Here is a 16,973-nt window from a genome sequence, read left to right on the forward strand (position 1 = left end):
ATTTCAAATATCGTTTTTTATTAATTAAGAAAATGTTTAAATTAACGATCGTTTAGTTTGGTCGTTTTTTATTGTTTTCTTTATTTATTTTTCGATTTTCGAATATTTTATATTTTATACTTTCTTTATTTTTGTTTTCTTCACTTATTTTCCTTTATTCTCTATTCGTCCCTTTTATTGTTAATTGCAATTTTTGAAATGAGAATTATTTTTGAAAAATTGCTTTCTTTATTTTCCCTTTTTCTCTATTTATTTATTTCTTTTTTTTTATTGTCCCGAATTGCAATTTTCGAAAAGTCAATTATTTCAAGAATGAAAATTCAATTTTCGCAAAATACAAAAAGCGAAACTATTTCTTTTTTCTCTAATTTAAAGACTTGAAATTAGCTTTTTTTCTGGAATTAAGTATTATTAACAATGGGAGAAATTAAAGAAAAGAATTTTTTTTCTAAATAAAAATTAAAGGCAATTTAGAACTGCGCAATGATAGATCGAAGTTCCGGCATCAAGTTCAGTTTTGCCCCAAGCTTCGTGGCGAGTGCACACGTTCGAAGCTTTGCAAGCTCACGCGCAAAGAGCTTTCAAATGGCTGTGCCTTTCAAGTTTGACATTTCCGTTAGTTTCATCCTGTCTTCGTCGTCGTGAATCTAAGAGAGGAATAAAAAATAATTTCCATTTCGTCCTATTGTTGGGGGGGTTTTTTGGGGGCAAATTATTCAGCATGCCTAGAAAAATTGGATTCAATGTTGTACATGCCACGAGTAAGATTGAAATTCCCAATAATTCATCTCATTTAAAATTTATGCAAAAAAATTAACCTCTTGTTCTTGTTTTTCTCTCGGTTTTTCGCGAAAATGAAAAATTTGCAAAAAAGAAAATTTGAAAATTTTATTGCAGAGAAAAGAATACTTTTTCTTTATATACTTTTTTCGGATCTTTCGAATTTTGAAAATCAGTTTTTTATTTAATAAATGTTACGAAAGAAATTGTAAATCGTAAAAATGTACATTTGAAAATTTTTATTGATCGTCTTTTATTTTCAACTTTAATTTTTTTATTGATGAAATTCTAATTTTCATTTTTTAAAAATTAAATTTTTTTTTTAAATCTAAATTAGTAGAGACGCAAAATTAAATTACTAACAAAATTAGTAGTTAAATAAATAGTAAAAATAAATACTAAAAAATTGAATAGTAAAATAAATAGTAAAAAAAAATTAGTCAACGAAATTTATTTAAAAAAATCACTAATTACAATAATACGAAAAATATAATTAGAAATTAATTTCAAAATTTTCTCTTCAATTGAGAACTGAAAATTAAAAGAAAAAATATTCCCTTTCTACTAATTAATAATTTTTCATTTACAATTACTGGATTTTTTTTAATCAATTTCGTTTACTAATTTTTTTACTACTAATTTAAAAAATCAATTTTTTTCAAAAAAGCTAATAATTTGAATTAATTTGAACGTGAAATCGAAATTATTAAATATAATAAACGTATTTGGCAAAGTTTTATACAATTAATGAGTTCAGTGCCAGGTGGCACTTATGGATTTATTGAAACCTTGGCACAAAATCTGATAATAATTAAACTTAAAAGAAAAAAATAAAGAAATCAAAGTAAACGTCTCAATTACGAAGAAATAAACTTTAGCAATTATTTTTTCTTGATTAGAAAAAAATAAATGAAATTAATTATTTTCATTTCCAAATTTTTTTTTAGGTGAAGAGGAACGACACTCGTCGTTGGAATTAAATATCCATGGACCAACAGTTCGTGGATGGCAAAGTGCGAGAAAATGTTCTTATCCTCAGGAACTTATTCTTCGTCTTCATGGACCTGCGAAACTAACAAGAATACAAGTTTTGGTTCATCAATATTTAATTCGTGAGTTGACATTTACTTTTTTGTTAATTATTCACCATTTGTAGGGAATAATTTCTTTTATTTATTTTTTAAAAATTTAATTTGTTATTAAATTCATTTTAATTTTTAAAGAAAAAGTCCTTTTTTAACTAAATCAGTTTTGGAGAAGCGATTTTACGTAAAATAATCGATATTTTTGGTTTTATTTTGTTTTATTTATTTTTATTCGCTTTCATCATTTTTTTAATTTTCTTTATTTTATTCACTTTCTTTATTTTTACTCACTTTCTTTATTTTATTCCTTTTTTCCATTTTATTTTCTTAAATTCATTTTTATTTTATTTTAATTTAAATCATTTTCTATATTTTATTTATTTTTATTTACTATTTGTTTCGTTTTTTGCATTATTTTGCTCCGCTTAATTTACAAATTTAATTACTTCTTGAAATTTAGTTTAATTAAAAAAACAATGTTCACAGCTCAAAAATTGGAAATTTGGTCCTCGAGAGAAAATAGTTCGTCGTCGAGGGATTTCGATTATTTGGGATATATCACACTTTCGGATAATGCATCGACAATGTATAAAAGTAGAGAATTAAAAAGTGTCGCACTTCCGGAAACTGAGGCCGTCTCGCTTAAATTTAAACTCCATAAGCCGCATAGTAATTCACATAATATTCACGAGCAGGTAAAATTTTCAGCAGAAAAGAAAAATTATTATTTTAATTATTATTAGAAGAATAGAGAATAAAATAGAGTATAGAAAAATAAAAAGAAATCCTCATAGAATATAAATTAAAGGAATAAATTTTTGTGAATGTAAATAATTATCACAATATTTTTGATAATTCTTTTTTTCTTTATTTTTCGAAGGTGGGACTCATCGCTATCAATATATTGGGTGAACCATTTGGTCAGGAATTAAGTGGCCAAGGAGATGCTCCATATAATCCTCATTATACTTCGCCCTATGACGATTTGGCATTCGAAATGTACGTCGATCGCGAAGCTGCCAATATTATTCGAAAAATGGAGGCAAAAAAGCTTCAAGCCGTTGAGGGTAATATTTGCTTACGTTCCATTTTTTTTTATTTCAACATTTCAGAGAAAATAAAGTGGAAAAATATTATCATAGAAAATATCAGTGAAAAATATTTTTGTAGAAAATAATATAAGAAAAATATTACCATTGAAAATAATATTAAAAAAGAAATATAAAAGAAAGCATAAAATTAAAGAAATACTTTTAAATATGAAGAATTATAAATTGTAATTTAAAAAGTAAAAAACTAAAATAAAAGTTGAAATGAAAAATGAAAAAATAAATTTTAACAGTTGAAAAATAAGAAAATAGTTACGATAAAAATAAAAATAGTAGAAAAGTAAAATTGCGAGAAAAAATGTTTAAATTTTCGTTAGGAATTTAATTTGCATTTCTTTACAGAGGAGAGATTTGAATATGCATCGAAATTGAAGGTAGCGATGGAAAATTTACGAAAAGCTGGCGAAAGACTGGGAAAATATGAATTGGAGAAAAAATATGCGATAGCGCTTGAAGATTATGACAGAGCAAAGGCAAAAAAGGGACAAGCACAAAAATATCGTCAACAAGTTTACGAAACTCTGGAAGTCGAAGACTTACTCGAAGTCAATGGAGTACGTCTTTTTTTTATTTTAATAGCATTTTTTAAACCTTTTTTTCCACACAGTTTAATAATTCCATAAAATTAATTTTCGTCTATAATTTCCTTCTCTATTAAGTTTTATTATTTTTCTATTTTTACTAAGAAATATTTCAAAGAATATTTTCCTACAAAAAATTATTTTCTTTTTCTATTCAGAAATATTCCAAAGAATATTTTCCCACATAAAAATGAATTGATAATGAATTACAATTATGATTCATTAAAAATTAATTTTTTTGTGATCCATATTATTTTCTTTTTCTATTCAGAAATATTCCAAAGAATATTTTTCGCAAAAGAAAATTAATTGGCAATGAATTGTAATTGTCTGTGAATTTTTCTAGCCACTGGAAAAAAATAATCTCTCGATAGTTGAAGAGAAGGAAACAATTCCCTTGGAACTTTATGGGACGGGAGCAATTTCCGGATCGGACGATACAAATGCCTTGTCTAGATTGACAATTCCTCCAAATCGTGAGGGAACAATTTCACCTACCGGTCCTCCACATTCGCAGCCAATTTCTCCGTTACGACAAAAAAATCAAAGTCCAGGTACATTTTAGTTTCTCTTATTGCATAAATAGTTAAATAATAAAAAAAAATACTCTTAACAAAAAAAATTAAGTCTAGAAAACGAGGAAAGTATAATTTTATTATTTATTTTTCAGACGTCACAGAAAGTCCGCCAAATGGTGTTTTGGAAAGACAACGAGATTATAAGGGTTCCCTCCAAAGGAGAAAAATAAAGTCGGCCGGACCGGCTCTTAGATCAAGCTATGAGGCTTATGAGGAAAGAACAATTCCTGCTTTGAGACAGTAAGAAATTTAATTTTCAATTCTAATAATAAAGAAAATCTGAAAATTTTAAATATTGAAAAGTATTTTTAACTATTTCTTTTATTTCGAATTCAATTTTTTAAAAAATACAAATTTAAAGTATTAAAATAATTACTTTTTTTATATAAAATATGAAAATAAATATATTTTTGTATTTCAAATATTTTAAATATTTTAAATATTTTAAAAATTGAAAAATATCCACAAATATTTTCTATTTTTGTACTGAATTACATTTCTTTCTTCTTTTTGATTTTCAATCATTTTCATATTTAGAATTTATAAAAATTCAAATTTTATTCAAAATTATTTTCTTTTGGGTTTTCAACTATTTTTTTATTTAGAATTTAATTTTTTTTAAAATCCAAAGTTTATTATTAATTAAAAAGTACAAAACAATAAGAAAAGTAAATTTTAAGAAGCAATAAAACAAATGAAAACAAAATAATTTACCTACGTAAAATTATTTTTTTTCAGTTCGCACACAAACGAATTTACAAGGGAATGTCATACGGACGGCGGAGAAACGAAAATTCCATCAAAACTCAATGATAGAGAGAAAAAACAAGCAGCTTTACCAATAGCCGTTTTCGGAATGGATATGGTACTAATATTCTTTTCTTAAAATAAATTATTAACAGTTACTTCAATACTTTTCGAATTATTTTCGAATCTTTGATTCTAATTTGTCTATTAAAATTAATAAAATTGAAATTAAATATTAAAATATATTTTATTGGTCTTTTTTTCAAATCTTTTCTAATTTGTTTATTAAAATCGAAAAATGTATTTTTATTCCAGGTGGAAAAATTTTATTCGAAACAATTTACGGACAAGGAGGAAGGACTGATGTTACTAAAGCAAGAATTAAAAGATTTTGATCTTGCAACGTCGAAAAATTCCGCCAATAAAACAGCGAGGGCGGCAATTTTACTCTTGCATCGAGCACTTAGGGACAAAGTATTTAGTGTTTACAGTTTAGCCGCACAACTAATCAGAATATTTTTCTCTGAATTCGCCACGAATCGGTAAAATAATTTCTATTTATCATTATATTTGAAAATTATTATTTTATTTATTATTAATACTAAAACTTCGAGTTTAGAGAAATAAATTTTATTTCTAATTTTTTACTCGAATTTATGCATTTTTTAATTATATAATTTTCGAAGAATTTTATTCATTATGAAAATAATTCAATTCTCATAAATGATTTTATTACAATCCTTTGAAACAATTAAATTATTGGGAAGAATTTTATAAATTATGAAAATAATTAAAATCTTGCTAAGAATTTAATTAAAAGTTTAGAAAATAATTGAATTTAATTAAAATTTTAAAAAGTAATTGAATTTAATTAAATAGTTTCAGAATTTAATTAAAATTGTATTGAAAATATTTCAATTCTCATAAACAATTTAATAAAAAAAATTTAAATTACGTATTTAAATTTTTGAGAAGAATTTTATCAAATTTTTAAAAATAATTGAATTCCTTTGAGAAATTTTATTGAAATTATATTGGAAATAATTGAAATCCCACAAAGAATTTTATTAAAGTTATTGAAAACAATAAATAATTTTAATCATTTAGTAAATTTGTTTTTCTTTTTAAATATTTTCAATTTTAAAATTAATGTATTGAAAATCAAGGAATTGGTGGAAAGAATTTTATCACAAAATTAAATAATAATAGAATTTCTTCGAAGAATTTTATTATTTAGGAAAATAATTAAATTCTCGTGAAGAATTTTATTAAAATTTTTGAAAATTGTAATTAAATTCTTTTTGAAGAATTTCTTTTTTTTAAATAATGGAGTTTCTTTAATAATTTTAATTAAACATTTTTAAATAATTGAATTCTTTTCAAAAATTTTATAACGAATTAAGAAAAAAATTGAATTCTTTCGTGAAATTATTTTGAATATAATTGAATTTTTGCAAAGAATTTTACTATTTATAAATACATTTGAATTGCTTCGAAGGATTTATTTAAATTGTAGAAAATAATTTAATTTTTTCGATAAATATTATTAAAATTTTTTTAAAAATTGAATTCTTTCATGAAATTTTAGAATTTTAGAAAATAATTGAATTCTTTTGAATTCTTTCGTGAAATTTTATTGAAAATAATTGAATTTTAGCAAAAATTTTATAACGAAATAAGAAAAAAATTGAATTCTTGACAAGAATTTTGTTAAATTTTTGAAATTAATAAACAAGAATAATTAATTAGTAAATTAGTTAATAATTACATTTTTTAAAAGTTTAAATCTAGTGAAATAAATATTAATGTGTTTAAATTAAATTGTTTTTAATTAAAATTTAATTTTATTTGCAGAGTTTCTTCGACTGAAATCGCTAGAAGTGTGGATCGATTATTACCGGAATTGCTGACAAAATCGGGCGATACAACGCCGCGAATTCATAATATGGCAGTTCATACAATATTAAGTATGGCCGATTGTCAATGTGTTCGTGATTTGCATATTATTCCAGTTCATTTAACGCGAACTGTGAGTAGCAGCACTCATCAGAGACTGGCACTCAGCAGACTCGAAATGGTCGAACAACTTATTCTTAATCATGGAATTTCCACTGACAAACAAAGGTGATACAAATAAGTGCCATTTTTCCATAATCGAAAAATGAATTTCCAAAGTGGTTTGAAAAATTACGGAGAAATTTATAATTCTAGATACAAATTGCAATGAAAAAAATTATTCGAATTATTATTATTTAATAATAATCCAGATATTCTCTCCCCACTTGAGGATAATCAAATTTCCAAAAATACTTTAAAAAAAAATTGAAAGAATTTTAAATGTTGTCAAATTTCGTTGAAATAAATTTTATATTTTAAGGACTTATTTTTTCACTTTTAGAATTTATTTTGAAATATAATCGTATTTTTGAAGAATTATTCTAATAAATTTGGAAAATAACTACACGAGTCATTCAAATATCAAATTTAAATTCTCGAATTGTTTTTTAATTTAAAAAAAAAAAAGTTTTTTAAAAAACTGCCCGAAAAACATTTTTTAAAAGAAAGAAGAAGTTAAATTTCAAAAAGAAAATTTTTTTAACTAACAATAGGAGTTAAAATTTAGTTAAAACGGTAATTATTTATAATATCAGAAAAAAAGAAAAAAAAAACCTTTGGAAATTCATGAAAAATACAAGAGCACATGAAGATGAGAATTTAAAATGAATGCACATTTTTTTAAAGGAGATTTGGACCCCCCTTGTTAAAATTGAATTATTCTCGAAAAAAATGTTTGTTTCTACTAAATAAAAAAATTAATTTAAACTTAATTAATTAATCTAATTTTAATTAATTCCAATTTAATGAAAACATTTTTTAATACTAAATGAGAAATTTCGTTTGTTTAAAATTCAAAAAAAAAAAAAAAAAGAAAATATTGTCATTCACTCGGGTGGTCCTGTCTCGTGATTTGTTGAAAAATGAAAAATTCACGTACTCTGATAAGGCATTGTGATTGTTGCAGTGGATTAACGTGTCGAACACTGTCCGAATTGGGATCATCTGGCTTGCATCATCCCGCGGAAGCTGTGAGAAAAGTTTCCGAGAGAATTTTAATTCTCGTTTATAAAGTTAATCCACGATTAGTGCGCAAGCAATTACCGCCTGACGACGATATTACGAGGAGAAATTTATTGTATCGGCAATTATTTCACGAATTCGATCGAATTGATCTTCAGGTAATAAGACTTTTCTTTTTTTAAATCAAAATTTTTAATCTCTGATATTTTAAATTGTTTCAATTTTAGTATTTTAAATTTAAATAAATGTTTTCTATTTTAAATAAAGTTCGTTTTTTTTAATTTTCAATTCTAATACTTTAAATAAAAATTTTCTATTTTAAATAAAGTTCTTTTTTTTGTTTTTAATTTTCAATTCTAATATTTGAAATAAAACTTTTTTATTTTAAATAAAGTTCGATGTTTTGTTTTTAATTTTCAATTCTAATATTTTAAATACAAATTTTTTATTTTAAATACAGTTCGTTTTTTTTTAATTTTCAATTCTAATATTTTAAATTAAAATTTTCTTCTATGTTATTTGTTTGAATAAGTCGATTAATTTTTAGAGAAAAAAAGAGATGGAAACTAGTCAAAAATCAATGACAACACCGACAAGAACGAGATCGATGGATAGTAACGTTGCTAGTTTAACTAAATCACCTCCAAGGACAAGTCCTCCAGTTAGTACGGGAAGTTCCACTAGCGTTACATCTCCCTCTGATAATAGTGCCGATCACAAGGGCGACAAGTTAGTGTTTTAAATTCTAATTTGCCGAAAGTAATTATTTTCCTCTCGTTTAATATTGATTTCTTATTCTTTCAGAATGTGTATTTTCTGTTTATCGAAAGGAAAAGTTTATTCGGAGGAAGGATTGAATATTCATTATTGGCGAAGTTGTCCAATGTTAACGAAATGCGAATCATGTAAACAAGTCGTCGAAATCTCTCATCTTAATTCACATTTGCTGTGTAAGTGAAAGAAAAATTTTTAACAAAATAATTTTTTTCAATGTTTACTTTTTAAATTGTTTCAAGACACAATTTTTTTTTTTTGTAATTTTCTAAAATGTATTCCTTCAAATAAAATTAATTTTCAGATGAATGCGATTTAAGGAACAATTACGTCAAGTGTGAAATATGTAAACAGGCTGTAAATGAAAAATTATTCGAGGAGCACAAAAAAGATGAAAAATGCACAAGTATGACTATATTTGAAACTCTTATCAATTTTTTTTCTTGTAAATATGAAAACTTTATTTATTTTTTTACTTTATGTCGTGAATTCATTCGAATTGATCTTCAGCTCATGGAATTTTTCCTTTAAGATTTACATTTTAAATAATGAAAAATTAATAATGTCAAAAAAAAATGACTAAAGTAAAAATTTTTATTTCTTTTTTTAATTTTAATTTGTAATTTTGAAGAAATATAAAAGTAAAAAAATATTTTATAAAAATATAAAAAGAAATATAAAAGTAAAAAAAATGATTTATAAAAGGAAGTACAATAATAAAAAAAATATAGGTACAAAAAGAAATAAAAAAAACAAGTTATAAAATTGCAAAAAATTAAAAAAGTAATTATTATTCATTGTAAACATTTTCAGAGCCAATGGAAGGTTACGGAAAGTGTCCTCTTTGCCGTGGACTGGTAAATCAAAACAAATGGAAGGACCACTTAATGGGTGATCATCCCTGCAGTAGCAATCCACGATTAAGAGCGAAATCTTGTAAGTTCGAAATATTTACAATTGGTCAAAAATTTAGCAATTATTATTATTATATTGTACTATTTTATGTATAAAATATAATAATAGATGATAATAATTTCGATAAAATTTAATTTATTAATTATTTATCAAATAAATAATTATTTTTATTTTCTTGTAAAATATAGTAATTTGTCAAAAAAAAATGTTTCAGGCACAAAATCATCTTCGAACGCACAAAATTTAAGTGGAAAATTAACATCACCAACCGGAAGGGATTACTAGCAGTAAATGATTTTTTTTCTAAATTTCAAAGTTCTAGTCAATTTTTTTTGATAATTTCTATTTTGTTTTTGATAATCTATATATATTTGTTATATATTAATTTCTTTTATTTTGTAAACTGTATTTAAAAACTTTTTATAGTAAAAGAACCCGTCCTTTTATGTAACAATTAGCAATTATTAGAAAATAAGTACTCGAAAAAAAGTCCGTTGAATCAATTAATATTATCATTAATTATTGTTCAATGAACGAAACTTCAATTATTATAATTCAAGAAAGAAAATTAAATTTTCAAAATGTAGTTGAAGAATTTAAAATTTAAACGATTTAAAAGACATTTTTTGACTTAAATTTAGTGAAATTTAATTAATTTAGTGAAAATTATTCAATTTATTATACTAATGAAATTAGTTGAGAAGTGAGAAAATCAGAAAATGATTTTCCATCGACTGTGACTTTTTATCAAAAGAAACTTCTTTTTTTCAAAAAGAAAAAAAAAGTATAGCTATTCGAACATCTAAAAAAAAGATATTTTTCTGGATCCGCCCATTTTTGCAAAATCGCATCCATTAATCTTTAAGATATTTGCTCGATGGCAGCGAACAGTAACTTTTAAGGGTATTTTACGCTCAAATGTTATAAAGTAAATTATGTAATTTCATACATTCATTGTTTGATAGAAAAAAAAATTGACTATTAAAATATCATTCAACTCAATATCGATTTTATTACTTCCCTCATTCTTTATTCCCTTATCATTCTTTTAGAATTTTGTTTAACTTAATTTTTAAACGATCGTTCATTTTGAAAATAAAATCATTTTATAATTATAATAATAATTAAAAATTATGTAATTTTCTTGTTTATTTCATCATTTGTAGTATTAAAAAACAAAATTGAAAAGAATTTATTAAAAGAAAGAAACAGTACCTGAAATAGAGAGAAACGCAGTTTCTTTAAAGTCAATATTATGTAGTTACATTATTTTCTTCTGAATCTTTATTATTCTCGTCATCTGATTTTGTCGAACCATTTTCGACCTTGTCATCTTTCACTGCATTTCCAATATCATCTTCATCAGCGTCCACTTTCGTTGCCTGCTGTCTATTAGCTTCAAATTTGTTTTTCTCTAAACAATTGAAAATTACGAAATTAAAAAAAAATTTAGCTATATTAATATTAAAAACAAATCCAGACACATTTAATTATTTTCTAAAATTTTAACCAAAATTCCTTTTTAAATCTATTCTTATTATAATTCAATTATTTAAATAGAAAAATAAATAATTGAATTTTTGCAAAAAATTTTACTATTTAGAAAAATAATTGAATTCTTACGAAGAATATTATTATTTATGGAAATAATTGAATTCTTGCGGAGAATTTTATTAAAATTTTCGAAATTATTAAACAAGAATAATTATTAAATTAGTTAACAATTGAATTTTTTAAAAGTTTGAATTTGAAATTATTCAAAAATTCATATTTGAAAATAAAAAATTTTCTTATTTACATAAAATAATAAATTGAATATCACAAATAAATATTTTGAATTAAAAACAATTACCAGAAAACAAGAGTTTTTAATATAGAAGATAGATAAATAGATAATAATAAAGTAAACGTTTTAAATAGTTGTAAATAAGTGAATTTAAAAAGAAAAATTCTCACCAAATTTAGAGCAATCGGCTCCTAAAAGTCTCAAAAAATGAACAGCATCGTGAATAGGAACATAAGCTCTCAAGGACATTGTTCCTCTCCATCCAACCATTTCCAAATTCAAAGGATACGGATTTTCTGATTCTTCCTCTCTGTACAATAATATACAACTTCCTGTCGCTGTAATAAAATTTAAAAAAATTTTTTATTTAAAAATAGAAATTTTGTTCGATTTTTATTAAATATTTTTCAATTCTATTCGAATTTTTGTTCAAATTTTTATTAATTAAAATTAAATTTCTCGTCGAATTTTCTTAAACAATTGAATTTCAATTCTAATCGTTTTTTTAAAAGATTTTTACCAATTAAATTTCAATTCTAATCGAATTTTTCTAATTATTTTAAATTAAATTTTTGAATTATTGTTATTAGTAAAGAGAAAATAATTTAATACCAAAGTCCTTGACGCGCTCCTGAGTTTTTTCACTAAGTTTGACAATTTCCGGCGGTGTATGATGATCGTCATTTTGCAATAACATAATGAGATCTTCCTTTAAAATTTGAATTTTCCTCAGATCGCCAACAAAGTGAAGAATACTTTGCATTCCCTCTTGTGCTAATCGAAAGGCGCACTTCATATTTTTATTGTCACAACGAACAAATGTTTTCACTCCAGTATTAATCATTTTTACTTTATTCTCATTCGACAAAATAATATCTCGAATCGCAGCCGATGTGAAGTAAATATTCTTCTTTTTACCCTCATTACATCTCACTAGTAAACACTTTGGATCTAAATCGTTTGAAATATTGTAAAATTCTCTGAAAACAAAATTGTTTATTTAAATTTTCTTCCTAGGAATAGAGAAAATTATTTTTTAGTGAAAGAAAAGAAAATTATTATAAAGAAAATTATTCTTTCTTCTAAATAAATCTATTGGTACAAAGAAGGTTTCTTTTTTTAACCGTTTGTAACTCTAAATAAATAAAAGAAGTGAAAATGTAAGGGAGACGATAAGAAAATGAAAAGTGGGTGAATGAGAGGAAAGAAATGTAAATTTAATTTCTCACTTGATTGAAGACCAAACGTCTTCGCTGTCGTCTTTGAAAAATACAAACGGATCTTCCCGATAACCGTGGAGTCTTTTCTTTTTTCTCTGCGGACCCCATGGTCTCTTATCATCGTTCAAAGCCCTCTTTCGATCGCCCTCGTTTCTCGTTTCAATTAATTCCACAGTCTTTGACTCTTCACCACTTTTGCTTTCTTGGATTTCCGAATTTTCCAGAGATTCATTCAAAGTTTCAGTATTCATTTCAACATTAGTTTCAGCATCATTTTCAGTATTATTTTCCCAGGGCAGTGCTTTCACTTTTTCTAAAACTGCGACAAAGAAACCGCCGGTATCTTGATGGTGAGGCAATATCCTCATACTGTAAAATTACATTTTTCAATTAATTCAAATTGTTAAGAATTCACGTAACTTTTTTTTTAACTATAGAATTTATGTTAAAATTATTTCAAAGAATAATACCATCGTTCAAGATGATATTTGTCAACATCCTCAGGTTTTGGAGGGAACATTTTTGGTCGAATTTGCGTTTGCCATTGCTCAGGAACTTCTTCCCATGTTTTGTAGTATTGTAAATTTTTCGATGCCGGCTGCCAATTGGATACACCTTGAAATAATAATAATTAATTCGAAAAGTAGTCTTAATAGGTAGTAAATAGTTTATTTTTATAATAAATTATAAAGTTATAATTAATTTTATAAAAGTAAATTAATTCAGAGCTCTGGTAATATTTTTATGTTATTCCTAATAAAAATGAAAAATACAAACCGGGATTGCATTTTAATCCGGGAACAAGATCTCGACAATCAATTAATTGAACAGAATCTTCAGTTTCTGTTAAAAGCCTATGAAGAACGGCTTCGTTTTCCAGTGGATTTAAGGAACATGTTGAATACACCATTCTACCTCCGACTGTCAACATTTCTAATCCCCTCCTCGCTATTCTGTACTGTATCCTAAAATAATAAAAAAAATTATCTTTTCTATTACTTTTACTAAAAATTTAAATAAATAGAAAATAAAAGAAAATCTACCCATGAAGATTGTTTCCATTTGCCGGACTCCATTTGCACCAGATATCAGGATTTTTTCTCATTGTTCCATCGCCACTGCAGGGAACGTCAGCCAAAATTCTGTCAAATCTAAAAATAATTCATTTACCAATTAATTTATTTTGCAAAAAACTTTACAAATGGTTTAAGAAAAAAAAATAATAATAATAAATAAATAAATTACTTCAAGATTCCCTTCGATCCATCGGGATTGGTAATTGTAAAATTTGGCATTACTGAAGAGTCGTGATTAGTGATAAGAATATTTGGACTATTTAATCGTTTGGCTTGATGAACTAACATGTAACATCTATTGTTATCTAAATCGTTAGCTATAACAAAGCCCTCTGGAAAATAAAAAAATTTTATTTTTAATTTCTTTCTTTATTCCAGGCCTTGGACCTTTCACTGAATTCTAAATTAAATTATTCAAAACTTGGATAATTAGGTAAAATATTTTTAAAATAATTAAATTTTTGGAAAATATAAAAAAAATAATCAAATTTTATGAAGAATTTTAATTATAAATATATCAAAATAATTTCTTTTTGAAATATTAATAAATCTAAAAAAGTGAATTTATAAAAATTTAAATTTCCTTTCTCCGAAGATAATAATTGAATCTTAAAAAATTATAATAAATTAATTCCAATAATTAGTTTTTTAAAAATATTTAAGAATTAAAATTTTCAAATTCAAACCATTTAGAAATTTAACAACTTCTAATAAATAAAGATGAAGAATATTGATACTGTAACTTTTCAAAATTATTTTCATACTTTAAATTCAATTATTACTTATTCTAGAATTATTATCAAATTAATTATTATTAATTATTACCAATTATTATCAAAAATTGTAAATAAAATCCATTTTTAAATCAATTTTTATTAGAAAATTATACGAGAATTCAATTATTTAAATACAAAAATTAATAATTTATTAAATAATTGAATGTTTCTTAAAAATGGAATTCTCATAAAGAATTTTATCAATAAGATTTAAAATAATTGAATTCTTTTAATAAATTTTAATACATTTTTTAAGAATAATAACATTTTTCGAGAAATTCAAATAAAATTGTATCAAAAAATAATTTAAATTCTGCAATGAGAATTATTTATGAAAATAATAGAATTCCTAAAAAGATTTTTATTATTTATGAAAATAATTGAATTATTGCGAAGAAATTTGTTAAAAAAATTGTTTAATTAATTGAATTCCTGTGAAATTTTTATTATTAATGAAAATAATTGAATTCTCGTAAAGAATTTTATTACAATTTTTTTGGAAAATTTTATTAAAATAGTAGATATTGAAAATCATTGAATTGAGGAAAATTTTTGAGAATAATTGAAATTTTGGCAAGAATGTTATTAAGATCTTTGAAAATAATTGAATTTCTGCGAAGAATTTTATTACTTTTGAAAATAATTGAAATTCTGCAATCATTTGTAACTTGTACAGAATGTAATTTTTCTAGTGTTTTAATTACTGAATTCTTCTATAAATTCATTTTTTTATTAATAACTAATTGGAAAAATTTGTCTCTAGTTAATTTTCAAACTATAAAATTCGAAATAAGTTGCATTTTCTACTAAAAATGTGGTATTTTGTTACAATATTTGAAAGAAAAGTAAAAAAAAGTAGCTATTTTTTAAAATAAGTTGAAAGAAGTTTAATTAAAAAAAAAATTGTCGAAAAAGTCATAATATTCGAGGCCTGTTATTCTTTACCATCAATTTTCAAAATTTTGAAATTATATAAAATTTTACCAGGAACTGTCTCTTTTTCATCAGCGTGAATCATTTCTATCAATTGAGCAGTTTTTGAACCAGGAGCCGCACACATATCTAAAACCTTGAAACAAAATTTATTTAATTTTAATTTATCTTTCACATTTAATTAAGAATTCTTTTTTAATATATACAAAATACCTTTTTTTCGGGAAAAAATACCAAAAAATGTTCTTTTGAACGTTCGTAACTTTAGGAACACGAAATTATTATTTTTATTGAAATTTTATTGAAATTTAATATTTAAAATATTAAAAGAATAAAAAGGGTTGTCAATAAAAATACTTTCACTAAATTCGAGAGTATTCTATTCCATTATCATGTAGAATAGAAAATAAAGATAAAAAGGAAATAAAAGAAAAATAAAGAGATAGAGAAAAAAAATAGAAATAAAAAATTTGCAATCACCTTGTGAGATGGTTTAACATCAAGAACTAGTGGCGGTATCATACTGACGACTTCCTGTCGACTGATACTACCGCTACTTGTTTCAGCAATTAAAAAATTGTGTAACCTGAAATAAGTTTCAGATCGTCGAATATCTTTCCTCGTGAGTTGCAATTGCCACGCTAAACTCTCGGGATAAAAGGGAAGGCAATGCGGTTTCATTTTCTCCACTTTCTCCGCTTCCTCTTCTTCTTGTTCGTCCAATTTTAAATTTAATATTTCCTCGAAGAAATCACCTTTTATTATTTCTAATAGTGCTTTTGCTTCTGATTTTGAACCTGTAATTCGAAAGGCAACTGGAAGATTTTCCCTCATCATTGTCATAAATGCACTCCATTCTTCCTCGGGAACAATTTTTTGTGTTTTGTAATAATTTTCGAAATCCTCGTTTTCTCGAATTATATCCGCATAACATCTCTGCGGTTGTTTATCCCAATCGTCCTTATTCTTTTTATTAAAAAGAAACAGAAATAAAATAGGTAAAAATTAGTTATCGTTTTCAAAATATCATTCAAAATAAAATTGAAAAAAAAATAAAATTTAAGAATAAATGCGGTTAAAAAAATAACTATTTTGTTGCTATGCAGAATATTTTGAGGTTAGGTTGAAAATTTTTTATTTTATTTGTCTCTAATGCGGTGAAATTAACGAATAGAACAAAAAGATATTTGCAAAAAATGACTATTTTTTATGCATGTTAAAGTAATTGGAAATTTTTGTTCAAATAAGATAAAATTAAATGTTTAAACAAACATAACCTCTCTGTAACCGGTTTTTATGCATAATTTTTTTGAAAAACGTACCTTTTTCTTTTCACGACGTTTCTCGGCAAAATTCTTTTTTGGCTTATTCCTTCGTCCCTTTCCCATGATTTATTTTTTACGTTAATTACTTAAAATCCAACACGTGTTTAATTGAAATAAATTTACAACACTTTGAAAATTGTTTGACAATTATGAAGTTCCTCCCAAATTCATAACGTAGTTCAGTCGACGTTCTACAGATGTCGCATTTAA

At 24.2% G+C, this 16,973-nt stretch overlaps 2 protein-coding genes across 3 annotated transcripts; one reads left to right on the top strand and one right to left on the bottom strand.

Moving 5' to 3' along the window:
* Positions 1-421: 421 nt before the first annotated feature.
* On the top strand, positions 422-10,649 carry LOC122505568 (centrosomal protein of 104 kDa). Of its 2 annotated transcripts, none has more exons than XM_043617279.1 (16): positions 422-761; positions 1,728-1,892; positions 2,352-2,560; positions 2,746-2,932; positions 3,317-3,528; positions 3,902-4,109; positions 4,226-4,373; positions 4,872-4,998; positions 5,196-5,422; positions 6,735-7,004; positions 7,885-8,116; positions 8,506-8,687; positions 8,763-8,908; positions 9,037-9,138; positions 9,546-9,668; positions 9,862-10,649. In XM_043617279.1, the coding sequence occupies exons 1-16, from the start codon at positions 722-724 to the stop codon at positions 9,930-9,932; spliced, it is 2,649 nt and encodes an 882-aa protein (XP_043473214.1). In that variant the 5' UTR covers positions 422-721; the 3' UTR covers positions 9,933-10,649. The 2 variants fall into 2 exon arrangements, with proteins under 2 accessions (XP_043473214.1, XP_043473215.1); XM_043617280.1 differs by having other exon boundaries at positions 423-761; positions 7,903-8,116.
* A 116-nt stretch (positions 10,650-10,765) lies between these two features.
* On the bottom strand, positions 10,766-16,940 carry LOC122505570 (tRNA (cytosine(34)-C(5))-methyltransferase). The gene is made up of 11 exons (XM_043617281.1): positions 16,761-16,940; positions 15,919-16,404; positions 15,490-15,574; positions 13,899-14,061; positions 13,697-13,804; positions 13,431-13,618; positions 13,124-13,268; positions 12,663-13,022; positions 12,046-12,413; positions 11,604-11,771; positions 10,766-11,061 (listed from the first exon to the last, which is right to left on the bottom strand). The coding sequence occupies exons 1-11, from the start codon at positions 16,824-16,826 to the stop codon at positions 10,901-10,903; spliced, it is 2,298 nt and encodes a 765-aa protein (XP_043473216.1). The 5' UTR covers positions 16,827-16,940; the 3' UTR covers positions 10,766-10,900.
* Positions 16,941-16,973: the final 33 nt, after the last annotated feature.

The sequence above is a fragment of the Leptopilina heterotoma genome, unplaced genomic scaffold (assembly GCF_015476425.1).
Source record: "Leptopilina heterotoma isolate Lh14 unplaced genomic scaffold, ASM1547642v1 Lhet_36, whole genome shotgun sequence".
In the NCBI taxonomy this organism is placed as follows: domain Eukaryota; kingdom Metazoa; phylum Arthropoda; class Insecta; order Hymenoptera; family Figitidae; genus Leptopilina; species Leptopilina heterotoma.